This window comes from Lineus longissimus, chromosome 4 (genome assembly GCF_910592395.1).
Source record: "Lineus longissimus chromosome 4, tnLinLong1.2, whole genome shotgun sequence".
Lineage (NCBI taxonomy): Eukaryota > Metazoa > Nemertea > Pilidiophora > Heteronemertea > Lineidae > Lineus > Lineus longissimus.
Window position 1 is genome coordinate 24,766,359 of NC_088311.1, and position 27,295 is coordinate 24,793,653.

Genomic DNA, 27,295 nt, shown 5'->3' on the forward strand with positions numbered 1-27,295 from the left:
AGAAATCTAGGTCAAGTTGATGCGCAGCAAGAATAACTGATTGCTTGATGAGAAAGAAAGCACTGAAAAACATTTGCTGAGTTTCAATGGCTTTTTTACTGTCTTTCATTCAATATTCCATCAACACAGCTTACTGTTATCTAATTAAGAACACATCTCGTTGATTAAGAATTAATTAGTTAAAAGCCATCAACATTTAAAATTAGATTTTTAGGCATGAATCTATGGACCATCTCAGAATCTGGGATACTAAAACTGCAACCAATATTCAAAGTGTGTATTTCTGTCTTTCTACTTACAGTTAGGAACCATTCAAAATACACTGATGCCAAAAAGTCCTGAACTGGTTTAGTTTGTGGGACAAATTTCTAATCTGAAACCCGAATTGTCCTTCAGTTCATGATAACTCATCAACAAATAAGTTTGTTATGCCAAATGCTGATCTCATTTTTATTCCTTTTTTTCAGAGGGGGGGGGGGGGCTAGGACGCTTGGTTCAGTTTTGGTATCATTGTACATTGAGATGGTCCAATTTATTAGGGTGAGTACCTGTTAGATAGGTGATGAAGGAGTCGTGGACAACACACACACACGGACATGGATCACGGATAGGGACACGGATCACGGATAGGGACACGGATCACGGATAGCTCGACACTCTCATTGGCTGATGCATGCTGGGGCGGGTGCTGGTGCAGCGTAAAACACTTCAACCCAAAATTGGACTGCTCTAGGTGTACCATTTGTTCAAAGTTAATGTACATGTAGCCTCCAACTCTCAGACTGATTAATACTGCTGTGGTTGATCAGTAATGAGCTGGAGCCAATCATGATTATACTATCTGATCAAATATAACTTCACATTTTAAAACTTCTCTACAAGATCATAGAGCAGTCCAATTTTCAATTGAAAAATAAGTAAAAGCAAGAAGCATTAAAAATATCCATAACAACATTGGCAATATCAACGACCTAAAACAGGATGAATAACATAATAACAGACAATATGAAAACTCCAAATGCATTTTTTACTCCAGGGAATAGAGAACTAGTGACATCTGTGAATTTCACCCACAAACTACTTGGTACACTAGAAGTATCGGCAGAGCAACGAGGACAAGAAGCAAAATATTCAATTTTAACTTCCTATATTTTTGGAGAATTAATTGCCAAATATGTTGTTTTTGAGCCAAAATTAGACAATGCCAAATCATCAATTGTGGCACAGAGGGTTAACTCAAATTGGTGCACCCAAACATGCTTAGTATTCTGTCTGCTTCCAGCTGGGTCATAACCCCACTAGGTGAAGCCGTGCTTACTAAATAGGAAGTAAACAGTTGTAAATTGATGGGACCTATTTCAAAGTAGGCAGAGTCTCATAAGCAACAGGAAAGCTGGCCGCCACAACCCCGTACCACTCTTTAGTTTCCTGCAACAGTTTTTAGGTCCAATGCTTTTTAGAATAAATATTTCTGGAAGTAGTGTACCAGATATGACAACATAATGGGAACCTCTCTATTACAAACAATACCTGTCTTGCATGTATAAGAGAGGTGTCATAATACAGAGGTCCTATTTGAACAATTAAACTACCAGATTATTGCTTCAATTCAATTTGATCCCATTTCTGTCTTTACAGCAGATCATGTATACATTGTCACATTAATGGGGTTTAAGTCAATTACACAATGGTGCCACCGTAGAGCCTTTGTCTTTCTTATAGGGGGCAGCAGTTTACAGTTAGACAGCTGGCCAAGAATAACCCATTCTAAAGTCATTTTGGGTTTCAATCCAACTTAGCTCCCTCAAAGTCAGACGAAACCTGGAATGTGAGCCAGATCAGGCTGGAGTTTATCTGTAACATCTAAAGCATCCAGGAGCATAACCTCCCTGATAAGATGTCTGGTCAACTCCCAGTCAAGACTGGTAAGGCAACTCATTTATGCTCCAGGTGGAAATAAGCATAGCATGAGGTGTCTTGACCAAGGACATGGAGATAAAACATCAGTAGGCTTTATCCTTTGGAGAGTCGAACTCATGACCTCCTGATTATAAGCTGGGCTTTTTAACTACAATGCCACTGATCCTTCAGTTAAGTGCACAGTGTTAAATTGTGGAATGTTTACAATGCATACGCAACAATTAGACCCAATATTTACAAAGCCACCACCAACAATAGACCAATATATGACACCATCGACAACGTAAATTCTTACATTTAGAAAATGATCGTCTCCCAAACCTTGAATCATAGTCATAACCTATTTGTAGGGGAACTAAAAGAAAACACAACTTCTAAATGTCGCATTTCAAGCAAAGGTGGAGAAATTTGAGGTCAATTTTAATCATCTTGACCACCAAGGTTTATACACCTTATCAATTACAGAAAGCCTTTTTTTATATCACCTGTCATTTTGGAAATATCGGCAGTTTTAGATCTCAAATTGTATTGTTACAACAAGGCCTTGATATTCAAGGAGTATAAAAGTGTGAGTCAGGAAAGCTTAGGCATGTTGACCACTTGGAGTCAGTCTAATTTGGATCTTGACCAAGACCTACGACCGGCAAGTTGAAGCCAAAATTCGAAGTCAACTTAGGGCTATCATTCTCCAAACCCTGATTCGACAAAGTTCAAATTTCTCTACCCTTGCTTGAAATTGGGATTTATAACAGATCATGCAATTAAATTCCTAACAGATGGTACTCGGACGTAGCCTATAATTCAGTAGGATCTAGGTAGGCCATGCAAGTCATGCAGACAGGGACTGGACTGAGCAACTAAATGTCTTTGTAACATTTCTCAGCTAACTTTTTCCAAATTACCCAAGCATCCCCAGCAGACTCATTTTGCTACTGTACAAGGATGCTATTGGTTCGACCAAGGGTGTTTGGGATTGTAACCAGGGGACCTTCATAATGGACTTTCTCATGGTTAAAAATGTCCCACCATACAGTGCTGCCACTGTGTGGTGAAGCACATTAACTAGATGAACTTTCATAAGATTTGTGTGCCAGAACTTTCAAATCTGAAGATGGTATTTATTGACAATGGCTCAAATCCTCAGTTTATTCCATGGCATGCACTTTGATAAAATGTTGATATTTCCTTACCATCAGTATAGAAAAAGTCATAATCACGCCCTGAAGTTTAAATTATTACACATTATCTCCGAGACAAGAGACCAACCCAACACCCCAAGGGCACTGAGATACTACTGTTAATCTGATGTTAGCTACCCACCTCACACGAAAGAATCCTGTACAGCCCCATGCAGTTTTTATCGCATTTCGCCCAGCTCCATATTATTTACCCCAACCAGTGACAAAAGTGTGAAGAAAATGAAAATGAAAATCTCAGTAAATTTTACCTTCAAGCAACTGATCCCCAAGATAGATGAAATACTTAACTGTGAAACACCAACAAGTCTTTAGCTATAAGTTCTTTACCCTTTCGAAATGAGTTTCCTATTCCAACCATTCTTTTCATAAAATTAAACAAATCTGCAAACTCTGTTCAATTTGTCAATTTCTTGGTTCAAAAACATCCACCAGCATAACTTGATTAGTAATCATCCTGAGTCTAAGCCACCACCCGTGCAGTCGATCAAATAGCCTAGAACTAGAAAACAAAAATGAAACACAAGAAATCCAGCAAAAACAAAAGGTTGAGAAGAAGGTAGTCCAACATTATTTCCCAAATCAATGCAGAGTTGAGGAAAAGACGGCTCTGCCAAATCAACTACTACACACGCTTTCACTTCCATTGATTTTTGGTATGATGCTGTTGGACAGGGTGTGGGGGCTCAGACCTGGGGGGGGGGGGGAGTGGGATTATCCAGAAGTTGAGCGTTTTTTCCTCCAGTCAAATAGTAGTTGGCAAGTGAGAGTGACGACATCTTGCGATACTCTTATCTTTCATCCATCAAGGTAAGGAATGGCAGCCTCTATTCCAAGTCCAATTCTGAACTTATTTGGAAAATAATGTTGGGCGGTTTTTACAGCCGTATTTTAATATTTGTTTACCTCTAGCACCAGGTTCTTGATCAATGGCACGTCTGCCACCTATACTTCTCCTGCCAGGAGACGAATTGTAGGAAGAACTGTCGTCTGATGACATCAACCCTCTCATCTGTGGTGTCGGTTCCAGCAGGAAGATTTCGGGGGAGTAGGCCTGTAATTGAGGAGGGCGGAGTGAGACATGGATACCATCAACACAAATCATCCAACTTCGGGGATAATCTGATACACGACAGCACTTCGAATTATGCTGCTGTGATGACGACATATTGCCATGTTTACATCATGTGGCCAAATCCCCAAATATAAACACTCATACCAGTTTCTTTGCGCGGATTGTGTGTTAAATTGTCAAACAAGTGGTTTTATCTATTCCAGTAGGGTTAAGTGCTGCCTAAGCTTGAGTATTGTAACAATAGAACTCTGTACCGTTATCAAATATTTTTTCATTGTTTGACATAAAAATGTCCTGATACATTTTGTTGATACCCATTAAAAAACCATGGGACACTTTGACTATCAACAGTAAGGTTAGAAACCTGCCCTTTGGGATCAAATAAGGCCTACAAGGAGTTTATAAGCTGGCCACTTCAGGAAGGGTTATGGGTTATCACTGTTTGCCTTTCAAGCTAGAATCTACATTGGATTACCAAGAATAGAATACAATCAAACATACTACCCTCACTTTTATTTATATTAACGTCCAATAAATATTGGGTTGTATTGTACTACTGGGTCTATAAATATATTTTGGGAAAGCGTTTCGGTAAATATGCATTTCTTGTGGTCCGTGGTGACGGTTTGTTGGTGACAACCTCGACACAGATCCCGTCCTGGTCATCTGAACAGAGTGAAATATGCATCTGTGCCAATAGTGCGATCATTTATTAGTATGCCAATGTCACTTCAACACCTTCAATATAGGTAAAAAGCAAACTGCACGAGTCACACGCTTTTTGAAAATCAAGAATTTTATCTTCTACATCATCATTGATACGACTGGATTAGCCTACTCTTTTTCACAAAATGTCATAGACTCATTGGTAAGGAAACAATTCCATAATACACATTGCCAAAAACGTATTGTTTTTAATATTGCTCTCACAAACCCTTAGCAACAAGGATACCAATGGAATTTTCATCTCTAATTTGACTCTCACTCGTCAATGCAAGTTCAAATTGGCCATCTGTAGAAATCTATCGCAAATATTTCACAAAGATGATGTTATAATGCACTCGGATCAGATAACATTACTCAGTGTTTTCATATCTCAATTATTCCTTTCACCTGACCTGAATGCGAGAGTAAACTAGAGAGATTCCGGTCACGCCTCATGGAGACATCCAGGACATGAATGAAAGAAGGAAGGCAAGCCATTTGGCAAACTTCACAAAGAATGAATTCAATGATCGACATATGTATCATATCGGCAAAGGAAGGGGTGGAAGAGGTGAATACACTTAGAACATGGAAGGCTGAATATGTCTCGGATTTCTAACCTTAATGTCGTTAATCAAACTTTATATTCATTTTTTTATAACCATGCAAGTAAAAATGCCAGACTGAATAGAAAGGCTCATCCCATATGTCTATGATTAGTGTGTTGTGCTGTGCCTTAAGTTATACTTTAATTGAACTGATGGTATAATACTAGACGGAAGGATGTAAGGAAGATGATGTCAGCCCTGTTTTGCAGCATGGAGGTCCTCAGCTCAACACATGTAACACCTACTCCAACAGTAATATATTACAGGGTGAACTCCTACTCTTTCACAGACACCATTCGTATCTTTCTCAAATTACATTCAGTTTGGCCCGATTTTGAGTCGGCAAACTTACATGTGGAGGCAGGAAATGCTTGACTTTCATCTGGAGTTCTTGTTTTGGTTTTACCTGAAATGAGAATCGATTATACAAATGTACTGATATGAACACAATATTCCATAGAAGACAAATCTACCATGCAGTTTAGGGAATAAATCTTTCCAGCATATAAAACTTTATGAAAGAACTGAATAAATCATGAAGTGGCTGTGCTAGTGTTATCCCAGTCAATGATAAACCCATACACTTCGATTTACTCTTTGAAGCACTGGACACCTCAATGGACTTCAGCGCGAAAAAAGTGCTTGATAATTTATTCATGGAATGAACCAAATACTGTATAACATTCTTCAACTTCTTTGTCAAATAAAGTTTTTAAGTACATTCGCTTAAAAAAGCGTTTAATGTGAATGTTGTTTCTTCCAAAATAGGCATTGCAATATTAAATATAGCTGAAGCCCAAGGATAAAATTAATGTTCATAGCCATAGCCCCAATTTCTAACTACATGTAGGTAGTAAACTACACCAGGTACGACTGAATTTATGAAATCATATTAGCAAGATATTCCCTTAGGCCTAAATAAGTACGAAAAACTTTTTTACGTTTTGGCAAGTTATTTCCAAGTGGATAGACTTTGACAAAGCTTCTGATAAACCGTCTATATTAAGTTGATTAAAATAGCACTGCTAAAAGAACAGTTTTGAGGCAAGTCTGACGATAATCCAGCAGAATTGGGAAATGTAGTATTAGCAAGCTAATACAAACAGTGTTTCTCTGATGATAAAGGTCAGAATAACAGCAGTGACGGGCACTTCTTGGCCAATTAACTTTTGCCACAGACCCTGAGCCAGCAAGGGGTTCATAATAATCTCTTTGGTTCACTATCTGTTCAAAACCAGCTTGTTGCAAGCAACTTAGCAAGATTATTACACATCAGCAGACAACCTTTGCACTTGCACCACAAGTACTAAAGTACATTTTTCAAACCAAAGTCAATTTCAACCACCGCCAAGTAACAAATCATTGTCGCAGTATGGTTTAACATCTCAGCATCATATATTCCAGCGCAATAAAGTCATTCGCAACGACCATATTGTTATCGGTGAAAACAGGATTGTTGCTTAGCAGGGCGACCTAATCACATTCATCATCACTGAGAGTGTAATATCGTGAGGTGGAATGATTGAATCGAAATTAGACTGAATGTCACATTGTGGCTATGAAATTGCTTCTCATTCTTGAGAGTTGTTTCGGATCGTGGTCTTGTGAGTTTTGACCTGTTGGAAGTTCCAACAAATATTTGTGTCAAATGCTGTGCAACAACATGTGTGCCTCTATACTGCTCATGATGACTATCGTAGAGATTGACAAAACTGTCCTAATAGTAAAATAAAGATTGTAAGTTTCTCACACCATAACCTCTCCATCATATCATCCATGTTGTTCTTGAATGAAAACAGGGGAACAATACCTCAAGGCATCGAAATTTCCATCTGCTCTTCATTCGTCCTTCTCCTGTAGTATTCTGTGATCAGTCAATAAGTGTAGGAAGAATTCAATGACTGCCCCCATGGCAATCTATATGTACCCCTGGTAACAGATCCTTTCTCCATCCCTGATATTCCACAAAGGGATATTTTGAGTGGGAGGCGGGATGCTAATAGATTTCTCATCAAAATGTATTCATTGATTGATTTCAGTATTGATAAGGCACATATACACCAGTAAAGGTATTATCAGTAAAGGTATTATCGCAGAGGCCTGCATTATCAGGTGATTGGTGATTGGGGTTTTTGATTTGATCAAAAACATTGGAAACACCGTGCTACAATTTCTTAACCCCATATTTCCCACATAATGTGACGACCAACCGCATCCAATCCATTTCCAAATTCGTGCCAATTATAATTTATATCACTAAATCGGTGTATAGAATTAGATTTGAGACTTTAAGCCGAGTTTTGGCCGTTATACGCCACATACTTCACCCTAGGCCTATGTTACAACAACATGTTTCAGTTGCCAAACACACTGAGAGTACGGCATATAGCACATTGTTAAATATGATGAATAACACAATGAGTGATTGTGAAAGGCTTTTAATGGGCCTGTGTTGGCTGAGCCTTTAGGATAGTGGTCAACCTGGACAGTCTTCAATCTAGCAAATAAATCGGTATCAAAATATTTTCTTAATTCTTTCTAACTATTAGAATACACTGTCTCAAATGTCAAATGATTGAAAGAGAAACCAGACACTTGTGTTTTCAGGTCCAATGGACTTTCGATGACGTGAAGAACTAACTGTTGACACCATGGGTTATGTAAGACGTCACTATCGAGGTGCGACGTGTCTGACATCACTTGTGATGTCAAGCAAAACTGGATTTGTCGCATGATCGGAACTATTTTTTGACCTGAAAACATGATTTTTTGGGCACAAACTGTCAGTGAGCGCAGTCATCAGGCCTTGAACACAAGCAGGAAGTCCCATATTGAAATTGACATTTGAGTTAGCAATGTTCGATAGTTCGCTCTCAAAGTACGACTTCCAAAGTTCAATACTCTATGATGACCATTATCCACCCATCAGTCTGTTATTGAGACGTGTGTCCCACCTTTTCTGTAAACATCATGTACGTTTTGTTGTTTGACAATTAGATTGACCCTCCCTGTCTGTCCTAAACCTTGTAATGACAGGATAACATGTTTGCAGATAATTGCTCTGTGGTGCACCAGTTTATCCACTACAATGTCACATTTAATCCTGTCTCAATAAGCTCTTCATTTAGCTCAATGGTTTTGTTAAACTAGTGGACATCATTTGAAAGGTCTCATAGAATATGAATGTTCGATTGATGTGCTATGTTCAGCTGGTTCGGTCATACCTGGTTGGGCTGATCATTGAAGGGGTGTTAATTCATATTTTAAACTGATCGGAGTCTTGTCACTCAAAGTCCAATAACTAGAAGTTCAGATAAGCATACATGTAGCTTTTAAAAAAGTGTGTCTGACTCTGAGCCCACCTTGAGAATATTACAACCCTTCCACCAGCACACAAGTTTTGTCCACTGGTTTTTTAAGTAGTTTCTATGGCACAGTTGGAAGTTGTAAATCCAGACACCCACCATGCGGTGAGGTGAATGGAGACAGAGTTCTCGTGGTTGATTTAAAGTTCAAATCACCACTTCAATCGTAAAAAATTAATAATCAGCCCCGGTATGATTACTCTGAAGAAAGGCCCAGGGTGCCATGTGCATTTACATGGAACTTCTGACATCGTATCCTAGTTTTTGAATGGGGTAAGTTATAAGTCTCATTACAACCATACCTTAGCTCATTTCGGCCCCCAAGTGATATTGACCTAGGTGGATTACCAAGCTTTTATATGTGCTCCTACCAAGAAAGGCCTCTACAAATACTCTATCATAAAAAACCATTCAATTCATAGGTTTTTGATATTGCAACTACACAACAGTGTTCAGAAAACATTACTGGTATCTGGTATTTGGTAAGTTGGTATTTTGATGACGACATAACAATTAAAACTTGAGATAAAAAGACTCACCCGCGTAAGACATCTTCCAACGCTTTTCAAGAACACATAATCACGTGGAATAATTTCTAAGCCTATCTGGCGACTAAGTTCTTCCCGTAATCCACAGACAGTGGTCTCTGGTAAAACCCTGAAAATAAACAAAATATCGCGTAGAGACATAGAATTTGCCACATCCAATGAGACCAAATCTGACAACGGGTGATCATTTTCAAAATCTAACCATAATCATATAGATCTCTCCGAAAAAGGAACTACAGCTGTAACTTATATCCATGGCAACGGTCTTGGATTCAAGAATGACAGTTGTAACCATGGCGACATCCATTCTGGATACAAGTCAACGACAACCACTTAATCCACTGGTTAAAATCTCAGTCTTGGATGCAGGGATTGATGCTGTATCCAAGGTGACCTCAAACATGGATACAAAATATGTCTACTTAATCCTTTGCTCCTTGCATCCATCCACTTTCAAAACTCAGACAGAACAGTCACATTACTCATGTGGTCATCTGGGCTGAAACCAGTCAAAACTGTGAACTCACCGTACAAATCCCGCTGACACTGTGTCATCTACAATCTGATTTAAAGCACTGTTGAGGCGGTCCTGCCATAGGTCTTGTGGGACGATATAGATATGAAGATCCACAAGCTGAAACGACAGGAGGGACTCAATCAATCAATGCAGAGTAAAGTCCATGAAAAATGAAAATGTCAACAAGATCAAGTTTTTTGCAAACAATTCACTGAATTTCATCGTATCATACTGACCCTCCTATGAGAACAGACTACTGACCTTCAAGCGTCTTTCAACTGGGACTCCCACCCACTCCTCGGGAGTTGCAGGGTGTGAACTGGGACCATACATGTTGAGGTGAGAAGGCAAATGTATCCCTTTTTTGTGTTTTGTTGATATTAATCCACGTTGTTAAGGAAATTTCCAGAGTGTCAATTTCCAGAACGTCCGAATGTTACTGACTGGTTACTCATACGTCAACATGTATGCCACCTTGAATGCATTATGTTTATTTCTAGATATCCCCTGAAACCAAGACAGTATATACCATCCAACAACGCATTATGCCCAACCAAAGGATAAACCAAGCACAAAAGATTGTCCCAAAGGGATAAACCGCCGTCATTAGAGACACTCGACAGATTTACATTTCATTTCGTCATAAGAAAGTGAAATCCTATTGAACATGTTGAATAAGATGAGTCCGAAACACAAAATCTGCAAGTGATTATTGTCAAAATATTGTACAAATTAGGCCCTAAGGAATTAAGTGCAATACGCCTTGGGTCTGTTTATCATAGCTTAAAAGTAAGAGCCATTTCAATAAGATTTCAATCAAAATTTGAATACCACTTGCCATGGTTGTGATATTTCGGTTTGTTGGAATTTGCCAATCATAAATTGAGATGCATTTGTAATTTCACACTTGATTGGCCTTTATGTTCATAATTCTGTGTGACAATCGTAGATGAAAACTGAACTAGATAGGCCTTTTAATGGAATCATGACATGGAAATGCAAAGTCACTTGGGACCGATTTTATAAAATCAGATTTAGCGCCGACAACATTCACGTCAAACAACATGTGTGTCGCGGTGCCTTGAGCTCAAGACAACTCGATCATGGCACTCGGGGCAAGGATCGAGACATCAGATGGTAATATTGTAAGTCATCATGCATTATTCAGCATCCATACTTCTAACTCAATAACCCACACTTTTGTTATTGATTGCCATAAGAATTGAATTTTCACTTCGAAGGCGGTTGGCATCTTCCATGGAAGTTGAACTAGGGGAAGGCAGTTTTTTGTTGGGCTACAAAAATGTACTTGCTTCTGGAATTTGAATGTCATAAAGTATAAAATCTCTATTAGCAAAGACTCCCTTATCAACACAGTAAAATCTGAAGTCTTGGTTCACTCAACTAACTAGTCATTTCAGCTAAACCTTTTGGATATCCCAAATGTTTTTAACAGATTTTTGATCATAAAAATGTGTTGGATATATTTGTGTATGGACGTTACCAGGGGGATATAACATATACCCCCTGACATTACTGGTATAGGTCTCATCAAAAAGATAAAAGGTAAGTCTAGTATAAAGTAGTAGTACATACATTACATACATGGCCAACACAACCGCAATGTTTTAACCAGATTATCCTATCTTAACAACCAACAACAAAGCTAGTGCATTATGAAAGTAGGAGTGACAAGCCAGGCATGCCAGGAGTCATGATCTAACCTGGATAGAGTATGATACCATTACAACGTTATGTTTACATTGTAAGTTCCGTAATCTTAAATGACTTATTTACCAAAGCAAGCACTATTGATTTTATTCTTTTTTGAAAAAAAACTGAGGTAGTCGCTGATCGTTCATGATATTACAAAGACTGGCATGAGAATTTAGTGTATTCATGACCCAACCTGTGCTTCAGTTGACACTTCTGGCACGTTCAAACCCTGGAAACCTCTTGCCTTTGATACTGTTTTGGTACATGCATACTGCAAATCACAAGCATATCTATAACCTGATGCTGATGCATGTTTGTTAAAATGCCACTGACTTTCACAAACATTCCAATCCATACAAAAAAGCCATCTTTTATGGTCAATGATTAATAAGTTATATTGATTAACCAATTAGTAATACAAATACTGGTGTAACATGTTGAATATATACAACCCCACGGGGCCCATAAAGAATACAATCAATGACAACCACACAATGGTTTTGCCTCGATTTTGATTGCTCAGTCAGTTTCCATTGTTCTATTGTCCAATGAGCTGTTTCACTTTCAGAGATCAACTGCCAACATTGAACATTGTTTGAAGAGCTCTATAGTTTAACTTTAAATTTCTTTCTGACATGTGTGACACTACTAGCCGGCATTTTCTACTTCAGAAAACAGTATGACAACATTGCCTTGGATACACTTTTAAAATCAATCTCTCCTAAAAGACAGGTGAAAAATCTCTTTCCTCAAGTCTGCTCTAGGTCCATTTTCAGACATTCATGTTTTACTGTAAAAAGTTTTTGAAATTTAAAAAAAAACCTACAAGGAGTGTTTTTTGGGTTACACTACAGAACCAACTACTGGGCAGAATTCCAAAGCTGAACCAGAAGTAGAATAGAAGAAAGGACACCCCCCTTGCCAGCAACAACAAACAAACTGTTTGTGTTTGTATACCTATAAGGTTGGAATTCTGTAAAATGTGTTCGTGAAGGCCTAAAAAGAAAATACCAGGTAGTCCTGTGCCATGTGTGCAGTGGTTTTCAATCAAATCAAAGCCAATATCAAATACACAGAGGCTCTTACTTGTCATTTACAGATTTAGGCCGCGCGGTCCTCACTGAGTGTTTAGAGGCCACCTTTGAGGGTTCATTCCCCTCATGCAAATATGTCCTTCTCAAGTCTAGTAATAACAGGCCTAGGTCAGCCAATAAAAGCAACATGACCTCTGTTGAGATGGGTTGTGTGGCACAGAGATAGATTCAGTTGTGATTGGTTATAACATCTTTCATTCCAAGTCAGTGACCTTTCACAGGGCAGAGTCACAACCTGAATGACGTTATACGATCACTTTTTAGCATGACAGCCAGGGGATTAGAACATGTGATTTATTCACCACATTGTTGATTCCATTACTTCCCATGACTATACACACATACACACATCAATGGGGTTTCGTTTGCTTTAAAGTAGTTGTTTAAACATAAATCAACCAAGTAAGGTTAGAACAGGATGTCACACTCCACTCATAAATCATACTGCAATTGACGAAGTAGGCAATAAACACAAGATTAGAATCTTGATGTGAATTTATTTAGTTTTTGTACTTGTTTGATGGTCTGACTGTGCAAATTAAAATTGGATAAGATAAGTGTTGAAATTGACATATAATATTTAGTTTTTGTTTCATTTGACCTTTGACCTGGGCTGTCACTTTGGACTGCAAAGGAAGGCGGTCAATTACTCATTTCTGACCACCCCAGTATGTTTTTAAAGATTTGTTATCAGCAATAAGACTCACTATACTGCCAAATGGGGATAGTAAAGAACCCAGATTAAAGAAGCCCTGAAACATATTCTCAAGTCAAAACTACTTTAATCAGACCAATGTATGGATTGCTCAATGGTGGTCATCAGCTTTGTGCTTCTCCTGGGCTTGCCTGGAATGCTGCCTGCATCTTCGGTCATCTGCAATTAATCTTTGAATGGGGGGGGGGGGGGCTGTAACATGTCATTACTTTCAATTTATGTAGGATGTCAGTGGACAGACATTCGAATAACAACAATATGGCCCTTTTAAATTCAATTCAACAATCTCATATCCAACAGGGACACCAGACAGTGCCTGACAAATGATCTGAAGTCAGTGAAGAAAGAAACAATCAACAACACTGAAATAGACAGCCACAGGCACCACTGAGATGTCATTGTCAATGACATTGACGGTGGAACAATTAAAATGACACCCTATAAAATTTTAACACGTTCCGTTGAATCAATCAACGATCAACCCTACGTTGAGAGCATGACCATATTGTTTGACAGATTTGGTCGATTGGATTGTTTGGAAAAATCAATACAAACCTGTTCAGAGTGAGGACGCTCGAATCTTGAACTGTGCCGATTCATTTCACTCGTAGTCATTTAAGTATCCTTTTACTACATTAATTGGATTATAAACATGACTTCAAATCAGAAAAGGCAGACAAATGGGCTCAATATCAATCACATTCATATCATTATTCACATGAAAATCACCAATGCATGCAACTCTTTTGGGTTTCCAATGACTCAAATGACGTCACGAAAGCTACGCGTCAATTTGCAGCGCGCGGTCCCTTTCAGCGATAAAATTCTAAAAATGAATTATACTGAAGTCTTATGTACTCATATAACTAAAAGTACACGTTTAAGGTCACATCCATTCCTTGAATTAGTGTAAAATATTTTTAAAGGCGATAAGAAATTATTTGTGTGATACGAATCGGTTTTATTAAGTGATCGGGTAGTTTTAGTATCAAACGCTAGGGGGCACAGAACCATGAACAATTTCTTCAAAATTTTCTATATTTTTGTCAATTTTATCATCGTCAACTTTGCATCAAACCCAGAATGGGATCCAAGTGGTTACATTATATATTGTCCATGCATGGGTAATGTCAAATAAACATGACACTTGTTTGCAATGGTCAGATTTCTCTCTTTCAGTTGACATCATCACTCAGTCTCGCTACACTAGTCTACTAACTATAGGCTAGGCCTACCAGTCACACTGACTCAGTGACTGCTTAAATCGATGGACATGGTGGATGGGCCATGATGGCATGATTGGTTATGTCATGATGTTGATTGATTAGAAAAGTGAAAAACAAACAAGATTGAGAAGGAAGATCCAGCATCTCGGTCACTTTGAACATGATCAACCAATATCATTTCATGGCACTGCCAGCGATTAATGTGATTGTGGTAGATGCAATGCCCACATCAGCTCAATCACAATTTAAACTTTTCATATCTTGAGCTGAGAAGTAAGTTGTCACTGCCTACTAAGTACCCCACCAGTATATGCGGTACAGTTTTGAGGGTATCGGCCATCTCGTCATTCATCATCACCATCCTGACCTTTAGTGATGGTTCATGTGCTGACATTTAGCCATCAGTGAAAGCCACCACTCTCATGTTCAAGTAAACTAAATTTCTTGGGGGATGTGTTAACCTTGCTGAGATTATTGATTTTCAGGGAGATTTGGAAACCAAGCTGATCACTTCCTTGGATCTCTTGGATTTGCAAAGTCTTTGAACAGAACTTTGATTCTTCCACCTTGGAGAACCTATGTAAGTCAAACAATTTGAGAGAACAACCGAATAGTACCTTTTTTATTTTGTGAAAACAGCAGCACCAGCCTCAGCCAAAATACCACACAAATGAACTGGTCAGGGAAAAGGGACTTAGAGCTCACTGTCTTCCAGCCAAGAACTGACATTTCTCACAAACAATTAATATGATCAAATTTCCTGTTTCCAGAAAAATGTTCCATTTGATGACTTCTTCCAAGTCAAGCCACTCCGAGAGTATCACAAAGTGATCTTGGCAGAAGACTTCATGGCGTCTCTGGCTCCCGAATACTGGCCCCCTGGTGAGAGAAGTGGATGGTGCGTTCACTTGCCTGGCAGACCAAAGGAGTGCACCATGAAAGAAGGTAATTCATATTCACTAATTCCTTGGTTCTGGAACTTTGGCCACATTTTTCCAAATGTTGAGTGGATACTTGTGCACTCGCATGTTTTACAAGTCTTTTTATTAGAATTGTTCCACTCCTTCATTGAGAAGTAGCCTGGCCTGGTTGTAACTAAGTTCATAGTTTACTTGATTAATCTTTTCCAGGTAATCCATTTGGACCTTTCTGGGATGGTCTAAATGTTGACTTTGACTCCTACGTCTATTTTGATATCTTTTTCTCATCACAGAACATACCACAGTGGCAAGAAAGGTAAGAGTTATAACCCTCTACAAGAAGATCCTTTGAACAGATCCACTGCCTTGCAGATAGTATTCATGAAGTCACCAACATCGGGATCTAAGAAATCAGATGTCAGATATATTGTCGGTAACCATCTCAATTTTTTCAATAAAGTTCAGCTTGACAGGTTGCTGTAAATAAGTTATGCCACAGTGATTTGATTTCAGATTCCCGCCTGAGAAGTTTCCAGTGTATGCCTTCAAGGGTGCCCCAGCTCACTTCCCTGTTGAACCCCGATACGTACAGCTTCATAAGTACTTGAGGTGGTCAGATAAGATCATGGATGAAGCGCAAACATATATTGACAAGAATTTCAAGGACAAGAAATTCATAGGCATCCATCTTAGAAATGCAATGGACTGGGTAAGTAAAAAGGATTTCTGTGGCACATGTTCTATCCAGCAATAAAAAAATCTTCAAATGAACTCCCGGGAACCTGACTAAATGATCTTATCAGAGCAAACCATGTCCACTACTTTGGAGTGGTTGTGTTTTCTGCCATTTAAACTGATTACAAGTTACTAAGTGAGTATTCAGCTGTATGATTATTTTCCAGGAGAATGTCTGTTCCAGTGCTGTTGGAGAACTCACCTACATGTCCTCCCCTCAATGTCTTGGTTACCATAACAACAAGAAAAATATCACCCAGAACATGTGTCTTCCTGATGAAAGTGAGGTGCTAAGGTGAGGCAAACCAGAACCATTGGCAACCCAATAGGTTTTTCGAAAAATGAGATTTTTGCTCACATTTTGTTAGTATGGTGCTAACTGATGTTATTTTATCTCCTTTCTTCCAGATTACTCAAGAATGTGGTGCTAAAAACAAAAACAAAAGTTTTATTTGTAGCAACGGATAGATATCCCATGATTAAACAAATAGAAGACTACCTGAAGCCTCAAAAAGTAAGTTATGCTCACTACACTAAAAGAATGCAACAACCTTGGGCTGAACTCTGAACTGGTTGAAGGAACATCCTGGCAATCACTGATCACTCCCACATGCATTTACTGTCATGTTGGTCAAGGTTCATCATGAATTCAAACTGGATTGTGATGCTGCCATTGTAGAAAATGTCACAAGCTCATTTCCCAATAATGCATGAAAAATCCCTGGTCGAATCCACCCGATATCACCTGCTGATGGTCTGGCCCACTATGGTGCAGGATTGATATCCATGATTCCATTTGCTGTGACCAACCTATAACATCAGTTTGCTTAAATTTCTTGCTAGATCAACAGATCAAGTAGTCACGAGAAATTTCAAGGATTATACCATCTTTCCTTGCTGTTGTGTCCTCAACTTACTTTCCATTTCTTTATAATTTCTCAAGGTATCCGCCTTCCATATGGACCCCTGGCTTCCGCAAGTCGATCTCGCTATTCTTGGAAAATCAGACTACTTCATCGGGAACTGTTTGTCATCATTCTCAGCATTTGTGATCAGGGAACGAATGGTCAACAAAAAACAATCTTATTTTTGGGGAATTGATTGAGATTCTTCATTGAATGAGACAGTTTGGACTGATAATTGAACTGATTGTTTACTCAGTTTCCTTCATTGTTGTGCTATTTCTTAAGACAGTGTAGTATAACCTCTCTATTAAGGACCCCGTTGAGGTCAATTTGAATGGGAATGATAGCTTTGGGATGAAACATGTGTCCTTTATAGAGAGGTGTGTGTTCGCTTGGAAAGGTTCCGCAGTATATTTTTTCAATAAAGTTCATACCGTATTTTGAAAAGAGCAAGTTTTGTTTTATTATGATCCTTTATGAGACTTTTGACTGTCTGTTCAAATGTTCATTTGAACAGACAAATGGACATTAGACTGTTCAATGTCTGAACTTGTTAACGTCAATTCGGGGGAGGCGGGGAAGTCCATGGTTGCATCATCCGTTTGGCTCAGACTTATTGCTGCCTCATCACACAGTGGCTTACCACCCTTAGAAAGATTTGATCAGGAAGCAGTGAAGACCCTGTGTCCCAAGTATACAACAGCCCAGCTAAGATGGGACCATTTGTGCCAAGACAATAGAGTCGGGCTCCACTGAGATGACATCTGTCCTCAACAGCTGAATGTTGTGGGAGATTGGACAACAGAGAGGTTGTACACCGTCCTTCTCTGTGACCTCCGATTGATGTCTCACTTGTTCGGAGTGAGAGACTTGTCACCTATATCAACTCGGTTCCTTGAGATTGTGTCCAACCTGCTTTTCAATGGTCTTTTTTCTCAAAGCCAGTGCCATGTCGACCTGCGGTGGGTGTGGGATGGTGGACAATCTGTCCTTATGGGATCATGCAGGAGGGTGGATTCAGATCAATCTGCTCATTCTATATTTGTCTAAATTGGCCGGCTTAATTAAGAACATAGAATACAAATTTTATAAATAATGCTCGTGTATTCACAAATCACTAAAAACAAAATCAGATTTTGTATAAAAGTCGAGTACTAAAAGATGGCAGTGCATTACAATAGAAAGAAAAACAATCGAAAACCCTCTGAAGAATTTTCAATCTTTGAGATCAAATTCTAATGATCAGACGCTCTGTATGAAATACTGATAATAAATTACAGTTAAAATTCTGCATTATCATTACTAATTCTAAACTACATGTTATGATAAAATACATTACTGTTTACATAATTTACAGTGTTAAAACATAAAACATCAGTCATCTTCTATGCAAACTCAATCAGTTCTGGGTTGAGCAAATCAACAATGTTCACCAGAACTGATCAGAGATGTGGTATGCTGTGCTAGAACTTGGTGAACAGGGAAATTTCAATGGCTTCACAAGTTGGCAATATTTGGCCGCTCGTGTAGTATGTGCTTCATGCCTAGAACATTCAAGCAACTTACTAATGTAGGCAATGCACTTATACTTCCCCAAAACGACAGCAAGAACACCACAGATAATGTCACCATGTCAACAGTCTCAGGCAAAGTCTAAAAGCTTAGTTTGTCGTGGGACACATTCAGAATTGTCCTCCTGAATTTCAGCATAGAATCTGAGTACGTCTGGATGAGCACGCACATATTTCCGATCAAAATCCAAAACTCGTAATCCCTCTAGGCTCCTGGCACGAGAGAGAGCGACGTACGCCTGTCCACTTTCAAACACACGTGACAGTGACATTTCGACGCAGTCAAGGGACATGCCCTGGAAAGATGAGAAAAGAATACATCAAGAGCACGCTCCACACCAAACTGTTCCATAAAATTGATGTGCCATCTGTTGAGATAAATGCCTCAACAAGATTCACTTACAATACATTGACTTATTGGTATTTGACCAGAGAAAGACACAGTATTCTTTGAAGCAAAGACAGGCTGCCATCAATGGTCAACTTCTCGCCCAATAGAAGCGACGAATCAACAGCATTGTGACAAAGTTCCACACTCACCTGGCTTTTGTGGATAGAAATCGCCCACGCTAACTTGAGAGGTAGCTGTCGCCGGGTCAGGTAAATGCCCCCGGAGATCTTGAAGGTCCATCTCTCTGGCTTGATTGTCTCCTTAGCACCACACAGAAACTTTACAATCGGAAGCCCTGAAAGGTTATGGAAGTAGGAGTATGACTTTCTGGGTTGGAAATGTTTTATTGCTAAAGCAAATTTAACAGGCCAAGATGAAATTCCCCACCAAAACAAAGTGAAATGGGAGTCATTCTTGGAAGATGTGAGTTTGTAGTTTAAGAGATATTTGAGTTGAATTACACTTTAGACAGTGGACAGGTTGTTCATGACAAGTATTAAGTGTTTAGTGTCCATAAGACAGCATCAAACCGCTTCTGCCAAATATTAGTCAAAAAAGCTTCCAAACATTTGATGTAACGGGCTCCATGCTGTGGCAACGCTAGAGAGACTACTCATACAGCAGAACACTTACCATAATCTCCCATCTCAAACCCAACAACCACACCTCTTGCTCCATTAACAAGACCTTTCTGTACGTCAAGATTCTTGGCCAACATCACCTGAGCGCCCTCTTTCAACTCGAGACACGCATTAACTGGACTAAGGTTATCAATCACCTTGAGGTACTCTGCATCACTGTCAGAGGAGTTGAACTTGCGACTTGGAGCTTTAAAAAGTAATGATTTTTAATGAGATGAATCAAGAAAATAAGACGCTTCATGGAATTCATTATTTTTGCCGGCTGAGCCAACTACGTTGAACCTTGCGGATAAACAATCTCCATAAACTGTTGTGGGAACTCAACTGCTGAAGTAAGATCGTCTTCACAACTTACTTGTGAGTTTATCAATGTTAATTTGATTGATATGGTTGACGTCCTCTTTGTGCGTGCACAGCCTCGTCGCCTTGATGCCGTCTCTGTCAATCGTGTGTCTCGATGTGGCAAGGAGGATCTTACTGATCGTCTCTGTACACCTAAAATAGCAATTATGAAACGATAAAATATCGTACTCAGTTCAGTTATTATTCGTTTCAGAAGGCTGTGGAGTTCATTTCCTGCAGTGACTTCGCTGCTTGTCAACTTGGACATGACAACTCGTCCGACATCTGTAGAATCAGATATAATACAGGTTGAAAATGCAACTCCATGATGGTCTCTTCATCCATCAGCACTAGAGAACATCCAGCATGCAGGAGTGACTGTGAAAAGGAAGTGAGGAAGAGAGACCACAATAGAGCACACCTTTTGGCTAGGGCAAAGACTAAGGGTTAGCATTGACATGGCAGAAACACCATCAGTACTACTGTCTCACCTTCCCACTCGGATGTTCTGTAGGATGGAGATGAATGATTTGTCTGATTGTCTTTTAACATCGGTCAGCTCCATGTTGATTGATATGCATTTTCTCCAAGCACGCGACTGAAAAAACAGGCAACACATGAAAACCGAACACAGCTTACATGAAACGTATGCTTAGAGTATCTTAGAACATTCAAACTGATCTCTTTGTAATATGTGAAACTTTAGCCAAAGGGACTGATTATGACTGAAAGAACAACAGAACAAGAACCCTAAGAATGGCAAAAAGTTTGTTTTTACCTGAAAGCAGAATTTCCTTTTCTCACTTCCCTTTATGACAGGAGGTAACTGCAGGAAGTCACCACATAGAATCAGTTGTATCCCTCCAAAAGGCTCATCCTTCTTTCGCACAATTCTAAGAAAATGAATAACGGACAAAGTTTAGGATGATCTGCATGCAGGAATTAAAGAAAAACTTCAGGGTCAGTAATATGTTCTACATGCATCTCCAAGCTATCGGTCCTGTGAATTGTGATAACTAATTTAAGTGCTGTGATGTCTTGGTTGTGGTGACAGACGCAAACTCAAAGCTATGCCTCTGCTATGTGGATACCAATACTTGTGTCTGAGTGAAAGTTGTTGTCAAGCGTTTTAAGACAGACACTGCTCAATAAAAACATGGAAAAAGTACTAAAAGCTGTCATTTTCTTCTTCAAATTACGCTTTACCTTGCAATTGCTTCTAGTTTGTCAAAGAAGTCACCGTCCACCATGGAGATCTCATCAATGATGAGATGTCTACATTTCTTCCATTGTTGTACCACGGCTGGTCTTGATGCGAGTTCAACACACTGAGCCAGGGTGGCTTTGCCAGAACCAATACCTAATGAAAAGGGAATTGAAAGATTGAAGAAATCTGTCACATGTCAACACCTCTGCCATGAAAATGTCACTCATGCAATGGGGTTGATAATGATAAGCTGTGTATACTACTCACAACCATAGTCTGTTGATGATAAACTGACTTGAGTTGAATATGACCAAACCATCCACATATTGCCAGCAAGAGTTAAGTAGCAGGTCTGGCTGACTGTTGGTGTGACAATACAGAAAAATATTGTTGCCAAAGTGTAATACACATTGAACTAAACAATAGAAGGAGAGGTTTACAGAAGACATCTCACCAGCAAATGCATGAAGAGTGGTCCCACCGATATGACAGGCTGCAACACCAGTACTGGCCGTGGCGAAGGAATGCTGCGGTGGAAGAGCACCTGGGAATAGAAGAGACATTATGTTGAACCGTGAAATATCGGACAAATTTCAACGATAGCGGTATTCAAATCAGGGAGTCATAACTTAAAAACATCTTACCAATAATTCTCTTCAACAAGAATGATTTCCCAGTGCCGGCACTCCCTGTGAAGAAGATGTTCTGTCCACTCTTGACCCTTTCCAGCACTTTGATTTGTTCCTTTGTTAACCTTGTCAAGGACACAAGGGGCTTCTTGGTCAGTGACGATATGGCAGTACAAAGCTTTTTACCCTGAAATTGTAAATGAATACAACTTACAAAATGTAAAAACACGCACTGATATAACCATTACTTGTTTCTTTGGATTTTACCCCTATTTTGGGTGGCAAATATGTAGGTACTACTTCACAACATTTGAACCTAAACTTAACCAACATTGCAACAGATACCAAACCCAATATGCTGAGGAAGAAGTGGCAACTTGTTATCAACCACATTCTCACCTTTGGAAGAACATTTTCCTTATCATCTGAACCACAATATTTTCTTTTTCCTTTGGGGGTGAAGAGATCTGGCTTGTTCTCAACCTGCTTTGCTCGTTGGTTATGGACCGTCTCAATATCCTTCATATTCAATGGAGAAATTTCTTGAAAAACTCTTGGCAGTTCCGAAGTCAATTTCTTCCTATCACTCACAAAACCTTTCATTTTCAAACAGTCTAACTTCGTTGATAAAGTCTTCAGAAACACCCGAAGTCGGTCTGGTGGGCAGTTTGCAAGCATCAATTGTAATTTTTGGTTAATAACTTTGACTGTCGCTTTCCCCTCTTTGGCAAATTTGGAAAAGACCTGAATTTCCCGGAGGGGGAATTTCATCTCCCTTTTTCCGAACTCCAACTTGAGGATGATTTCCTTAAATTCGTTCCTTCCCAGCTGCAGGCTACAGCTCTTATGTTGTGTTTTCTTTAGGACTTCTCCAGTTTGCGACAATTGTTCGAATGTCACACTGCAGTGCAGGAACCCACTCATGGAGTCACTCATATTTTTTGATTGGACTGTTCTTGTTCACCTAAATCTGAAAGAAAAGTAAAACCTTTCTTAAATTTCTACATTCTATCACTGGGCTGTCTATCTATGTATACGCTGTGTTGAAGTCCCTTTGGCACGGGGTATGGGCTCTGAGAATGAATAAGGATTGAATCTGAACGCGATCTGAACAGCTGAATGATGATGAATGATTAAGGATTAAGGAAGAAAGTCGAAACATAACCTTTTGACAAAAATTACAGAAGATTTTGGAATTTTACATGACAAAACACACGACTTTTCACATGAGTAAATATTGTAGGTGATTTACATTCACAGTAAGATGTTCTTATATCATGACTTTGGTGAAAAAGCAAGAGAAAATCGACGAAGACAGCCCATAGATGCCGCGATATGCATTATACAAAGGCCCCTTATGAGACAAGACCACAATTGATTTTTTAAGCCTTTTACTCAAGTTTAGCAGTTAAATTGTCAATGTTTGACCACGACGCATCAAATAATGCGTGGTGTTGTGAATCTGAAATTTAGATTATGTTATTCCGGACAGTCGGGCAAGTAAATGGTGAAAAATAAACTGGTGATTGACCACGGAAATTTTTTGATAATCGACAAATTAGACAGACTTTGATATTTCCACTCTTTTCAGCCAACTGGCAGAAAAACTCAAAACGCGCCCCCTATTACCGAATTAGCAAAATTCGAAATTAATTTTTTCATCAAATAATTTCTTTATATCTGTAGACTTGCCACAACAAATATTTTTTCAATACCTCTCCAAATATGTACTTGAGAGTTAAAAACATGCACTCGTCTAATTGATAGGCCTCGACTCCAACCTATGAATATTCATTAGTGGTCTTGTCTCTTATACCTTGCTCTTATACAAATGTTATAGCGATAGGTATTGTGTAGGTGTAAACTGTGGACGAAAGTGTGGACGAAAGTGTGGACAGCGGCCCTCTAAGTTTGGTGGGCTGGCATTTCTTTGTCTTTCAATATATTTAAAAGAAATTGCAGTATATTATGCATTATAATCTTTTTAATGGGTCAGCGAAAGAAAAAAAGAAAAAACATATTTTGATGGGTGATTTTGATCAATGAGTGGACGGGCTTTTTTGCCCCTTTTTTGAAGGTTTTGGAAGTGGCCTTTGACTTTGTGGACGGGGAAAAGCGAGGTCTAGTGTCCAAATGTGGACTAATTATCAAAGAATTTGTTGAAACCGTGATATTTCTAACTAGTCCAAATAATATTCTTTCACAAAAACTACTTTTATGGAGCAGCCAGAACTGATTCGGCCTGGCTGTGACTGCCTCATCTCTCTCACCATGTTGACAACTTTTCAGAGCAGCCAATACTGATTTGGTCTAATCTCTCTCATCATGTTGTCAGCACGATGGAGGAGCCAGGAATGTCAAACAGTTGTGTGAGCTCACTAGCTTGCACTTACATAATAGTGTAAAACTAAAATTAATATATATATATATATATGTACTGCAATAGGCTTTTAGCCTGTATGTAGCAGGTTTTTTCTTCAATACTTTTGTTTGCGTGGGCATGGCGGGGTGTGTACGAAATTTGATGATTGATCTAGGTTCTGTGCTGTAGAGTTCGGATTTGTAATGAGTGTCAATCATATTTTAAAATTGGTTTAGCGAGTTGGCATTCACTGCTTGTTCTGGCAAGTTATTCCACGGATCTATGATTCTGTTGGTAAAAAAGTACTTTCGGATATCTAGTTTGGCTCTTGGTTTGTTTAACTTATACGAATGACCTCTGGTTTGATAGGTGACATCGACAGGTTGGGTTAGATTAAGTCCATCTATGTTGTAGTAACCATGGGTGATCTTGTAAGTTTCTATTAAGTCCCCTCAAAGTCTTCTAAAGGATAAACTCGGGAGTCCTAATTTGCAGAGTCTCTCCTCGTAACTGATGTCTCTTAATCCCGGGATTAACTTTGTTGCTCGTCTTTGTACGTTTTCCAGTACGGTTATGTTTTTCTTCAGGTGGGGGGCCCAGATGACATTTGCATATTCGAGGTGTGGCCTTACCAAACTTTTAAATAGTGTCGCAAACATCCTAGTATCCAAATGGTCAAAGGATCTCCTGATCATTCCAACAATCTTTGTTGCTACATTAGCTACATTATTAATGTGATTTTCAAAAGTCAGGTTTCTATCGATGATCACCCCCAAGTCCTTTTCGCAATCTGATTCTAAAACCTCATGTCTCTGGCCATCTTTCCTCAGAAAGTATTCTGCTTGTGGATTGTTTCTTCCGAGATGCATACTCTTACATTTATCCATATTAAATCTGAGTTGCCATAGTTCAGTCCAATCATCAAGGTTGCTGAGATCTTTTTGCACCGACTGCGTCTGCTCTGTTGTTGCGACTTCTGCTATGAGTTTGGCGTCATCCGCAAACATCATTGCTAAGTTCTCCACGCAGTGAGGGATGTCGTTCACATAATAAATAAACAAAGTCGGACCAAGGACACTGCCTTGTGGTACTCCGCTGGTCACAGCCACCCACTCGGATGCTGCTCCGTCTACCATAACCCTTTGCCTCCTATCTCTTACGAAGTCACATATCCAGTTGTAGATATTTCCTCGCACGCCGTAGTATTGTAACTTGTTTTTCAATCGCTCATGGGGCACAGTGTCGAAAGCTTTGGAAAAGTCTAGATAAATTACATCTACAGGGCTACCTTGATCTAATAAGTCGGTGATTTTGTCAAAGGACGTTTATCAGGCGCGGATCCAAGCGGGTGCACCAGACGCACGGCTCCTAATTGACGTAAACTTTTTTTAATTGACCACTCATGAAATTTTGGAGCACACCTGTCCAGGAATTTTGATGAGAAATGCAGTGCACGCTCCCTCTTCTTCCAGTTCCTAGATTCGCCGGCCCTCTTATACCATCATCTTATACCATATTATCTTATTTATCATGAAGAAAACCCCTTCACCCGAACTTTTCAAGCTGAAGTACACACTGATTCCAGGTGTTCGCAATCGGCCAGAGAATGGTTTGACTAGTCGGCGGCATGAATTCCCGTCTCACATTACACGCTAAATTCATTATTAGCGATGAGCATTTAGTTTGTAACTACTGTACAGTGATGAGCAGGCGGATAGATTCAAATTACATATCAGCTTCCTGGCCACCTAAATCCCACACCGAAATTGTCCCTTCAAAACACGTGCACGGAGCTATAGGCTATAGATACGATTGCCGTGTGCATGGGTATTTCCGACTCCAAAAGAATCGACTCGAATCTTAGGCTAATTCAAATCATTGCTGATATCATTGGCGCCAAAGACTATTTCTTTTGACCCTGTTGACCTCGCTTCTAAAATTTTTTTGAGAAAGCCATTCAAACATTTAAATCAAATGCGAGCATCATCTTTTATATCACCGAGCTATATAAATACGATATATCAAGAAAACCCTGTCGCAATATTGAATTATACGATTATCTGGGACTATTTGTACCCAATTACTCTTCCGCCAGCGTAACCTCGTCACAATCATTGCGCTTTTTCAATATGGCGACGAATTGAACAAGGAAAAATCCCTGTCTATCATACCCTTTACAGTAAAGCCTTGGTGGCCTCGGCGGTTAGACGGTTGCACTACGGTTTGGGTGGTCACGGGTTCGAACCCCGGCGAATCTACTCTTTTCGTGTTTTTTGAAACATTTTCTTATTATTATTCATTCATACATACATACGTATATATATAAAACCGTCATCGGATGCGCATCCGATATGCCACGAGATCCTTTACCGTCAATTCCCTAACCGTCTTCGGATGCGCATCCGATATGCCACGAGATCCTTTACCGTCAATTCCCTGACCGTCTTCGGATGCGCATCCGATATGCCACGAGATCCTTTACCGTCAATTACCGTCATCGGATGGGCATCCGATATGCCACGAGATCCTTCACCGTCAATTCCCTTACCGTCTTCGGATGCGCATCCGATATGCCACGAGATCCTTCACCGTCAATTCCCTTACCGTCTTCGGATGCGCATCCGATATGCCACGAGATCCTTCACCGTCAATTCCTATACCGTCATTGGATGCCACGAGAAAAACTCTGAAACAACTACCCTCTGCCAGCTGGTTATCTGGTCAGGTTGGGAAGACATTGACACAACCTTCAAAGGGTCTTAGCTGTAGAAGACAACATTACACTTGCGTTCTACATGGGTGATACAAGACAACTGATTTGGTTGTACCATGGTAATCATCTCACAAGGACGGACAATGGAACAACCAACCTCTGCCAGCTGGTTATCTGATCTCACGAGACTGGCA

At 39.5% G+C, this 27,295-nt stretch overlaps 3 protein-coding genes across 8 annotated transcripts in view; 1 reads left to right on the forward strand and 2 right to left on the reverse strand.

Annotated features, from left to right (window-relative positions):
* Positions 1–14,208, reverse strand: part of LOC135487053 (spermatogenesis-associated protein 1-like) — a 33,153-nt gene extending 18,945 nt beyond the window's left edge. For 3 of the 5 annotated variants that reach the window (XM_064770380.1, XM_064770378.1, XM_064770376.1), the window contains exons 1-5: positions 14,015–14,208; positions 9,945–10,051; positions 9,409–9,526; positions 5,857–5,910; positions 4,023–4,170 (exon numbers count right to left, since the gene is read on the reverse strand). In XM_064770380.1, the coding sequence (XP_064626450.1) occupies positions 4,023–4,170; positions 5,857–5,910; positions 9,409–9,526; positions 9,945–10,051; positions 14,015–14,074 (487 nt within the window). In that variant the 5' untranslated portion in view covers positions 14,075–14,208. Of the gene's footprint in view, positions 1–2,215; positions 2,276–4,022; positions 4,171–5,856; positions 5,911–9,408; positions 9,527–9,944; positions 10,052–14,014 lie in introns of all 5 variants that reach the window. The other 2 variants (XM_064770379.1, XM_064770375.1) reach the window with 1 other exon arrangement.
* A 250-nt stretch (positions 14,209–14,458) lies between these two features.
* LOC135487064 (GDP-fucose protein O-fucosyltransferase 1-like) lies at positions 14,459–17,675 on the forward strand. Its single transcript, XM_064770395.1, has 8 exons — positions 14,459–14,583; positions 15,171–15,265; positions 15,456–15,630; positions 15,816–15,921; positions 16,119–16,314; positions 16,508–16,635; positions 16,749–16,854; positions 17,284–17,675. The coding sequence occupies exons 1-8, from the start codon at positions 14,472–14,474 to the stop codon at positions 17,443–17,445; spliced, it is 1,080 nt and encodes a 359-aa protein (XP_064626465.1). The 5' UTR covers positions 14,459–14,471; the 3' UTR covers positions 17,446–17,675.
* A 674-nt stretch (positions 17,676–18,349) lies between these two features.
* LOC135487060 (ATP-dependent DNA helicase PIF1-like) lies at positions 18,350–23,627 on the reverse strand. 2 transcript variants are annotated; one of them, XM_064770389.1, is made up of 11 exons: positions 23,595–23,627; positions 22,426–22,996; positions 22,042–22,213; positions 21,852–21,941; positions 21,397–21,550; positions 20,969–21,083; positions 20,682–20,788; positions 20,204–20,343; positions 19,841–20,035; positions 19,357–19,502; positions 18,350–19,112 (listed from the first exon to the last, which is right to left on the reverse strand). In XM_064770389.1, exons 2-11 carry the CDS (start codon positions 22,960–22,962, stop codon positions 18,888–18,890), a joined length of 1,881 nt encoding a protein of 626 aa, XP_064626459.1. In that variant the 5' UTR covers positions 22,963–22,996; positions 23,595–23,627; the 3' UTR covers positions 18,350–18,887. The 2 variants fall into 2 exon arrangements, with proteins under 2 accessions (XP_064626459.1, XP_064626458.1); XM_064770388.1 differs by having other exon boundaries at positions 23,279–23,616.
* Positions 23,628–27,295: the final 3,668 nt, after the last annotated feature.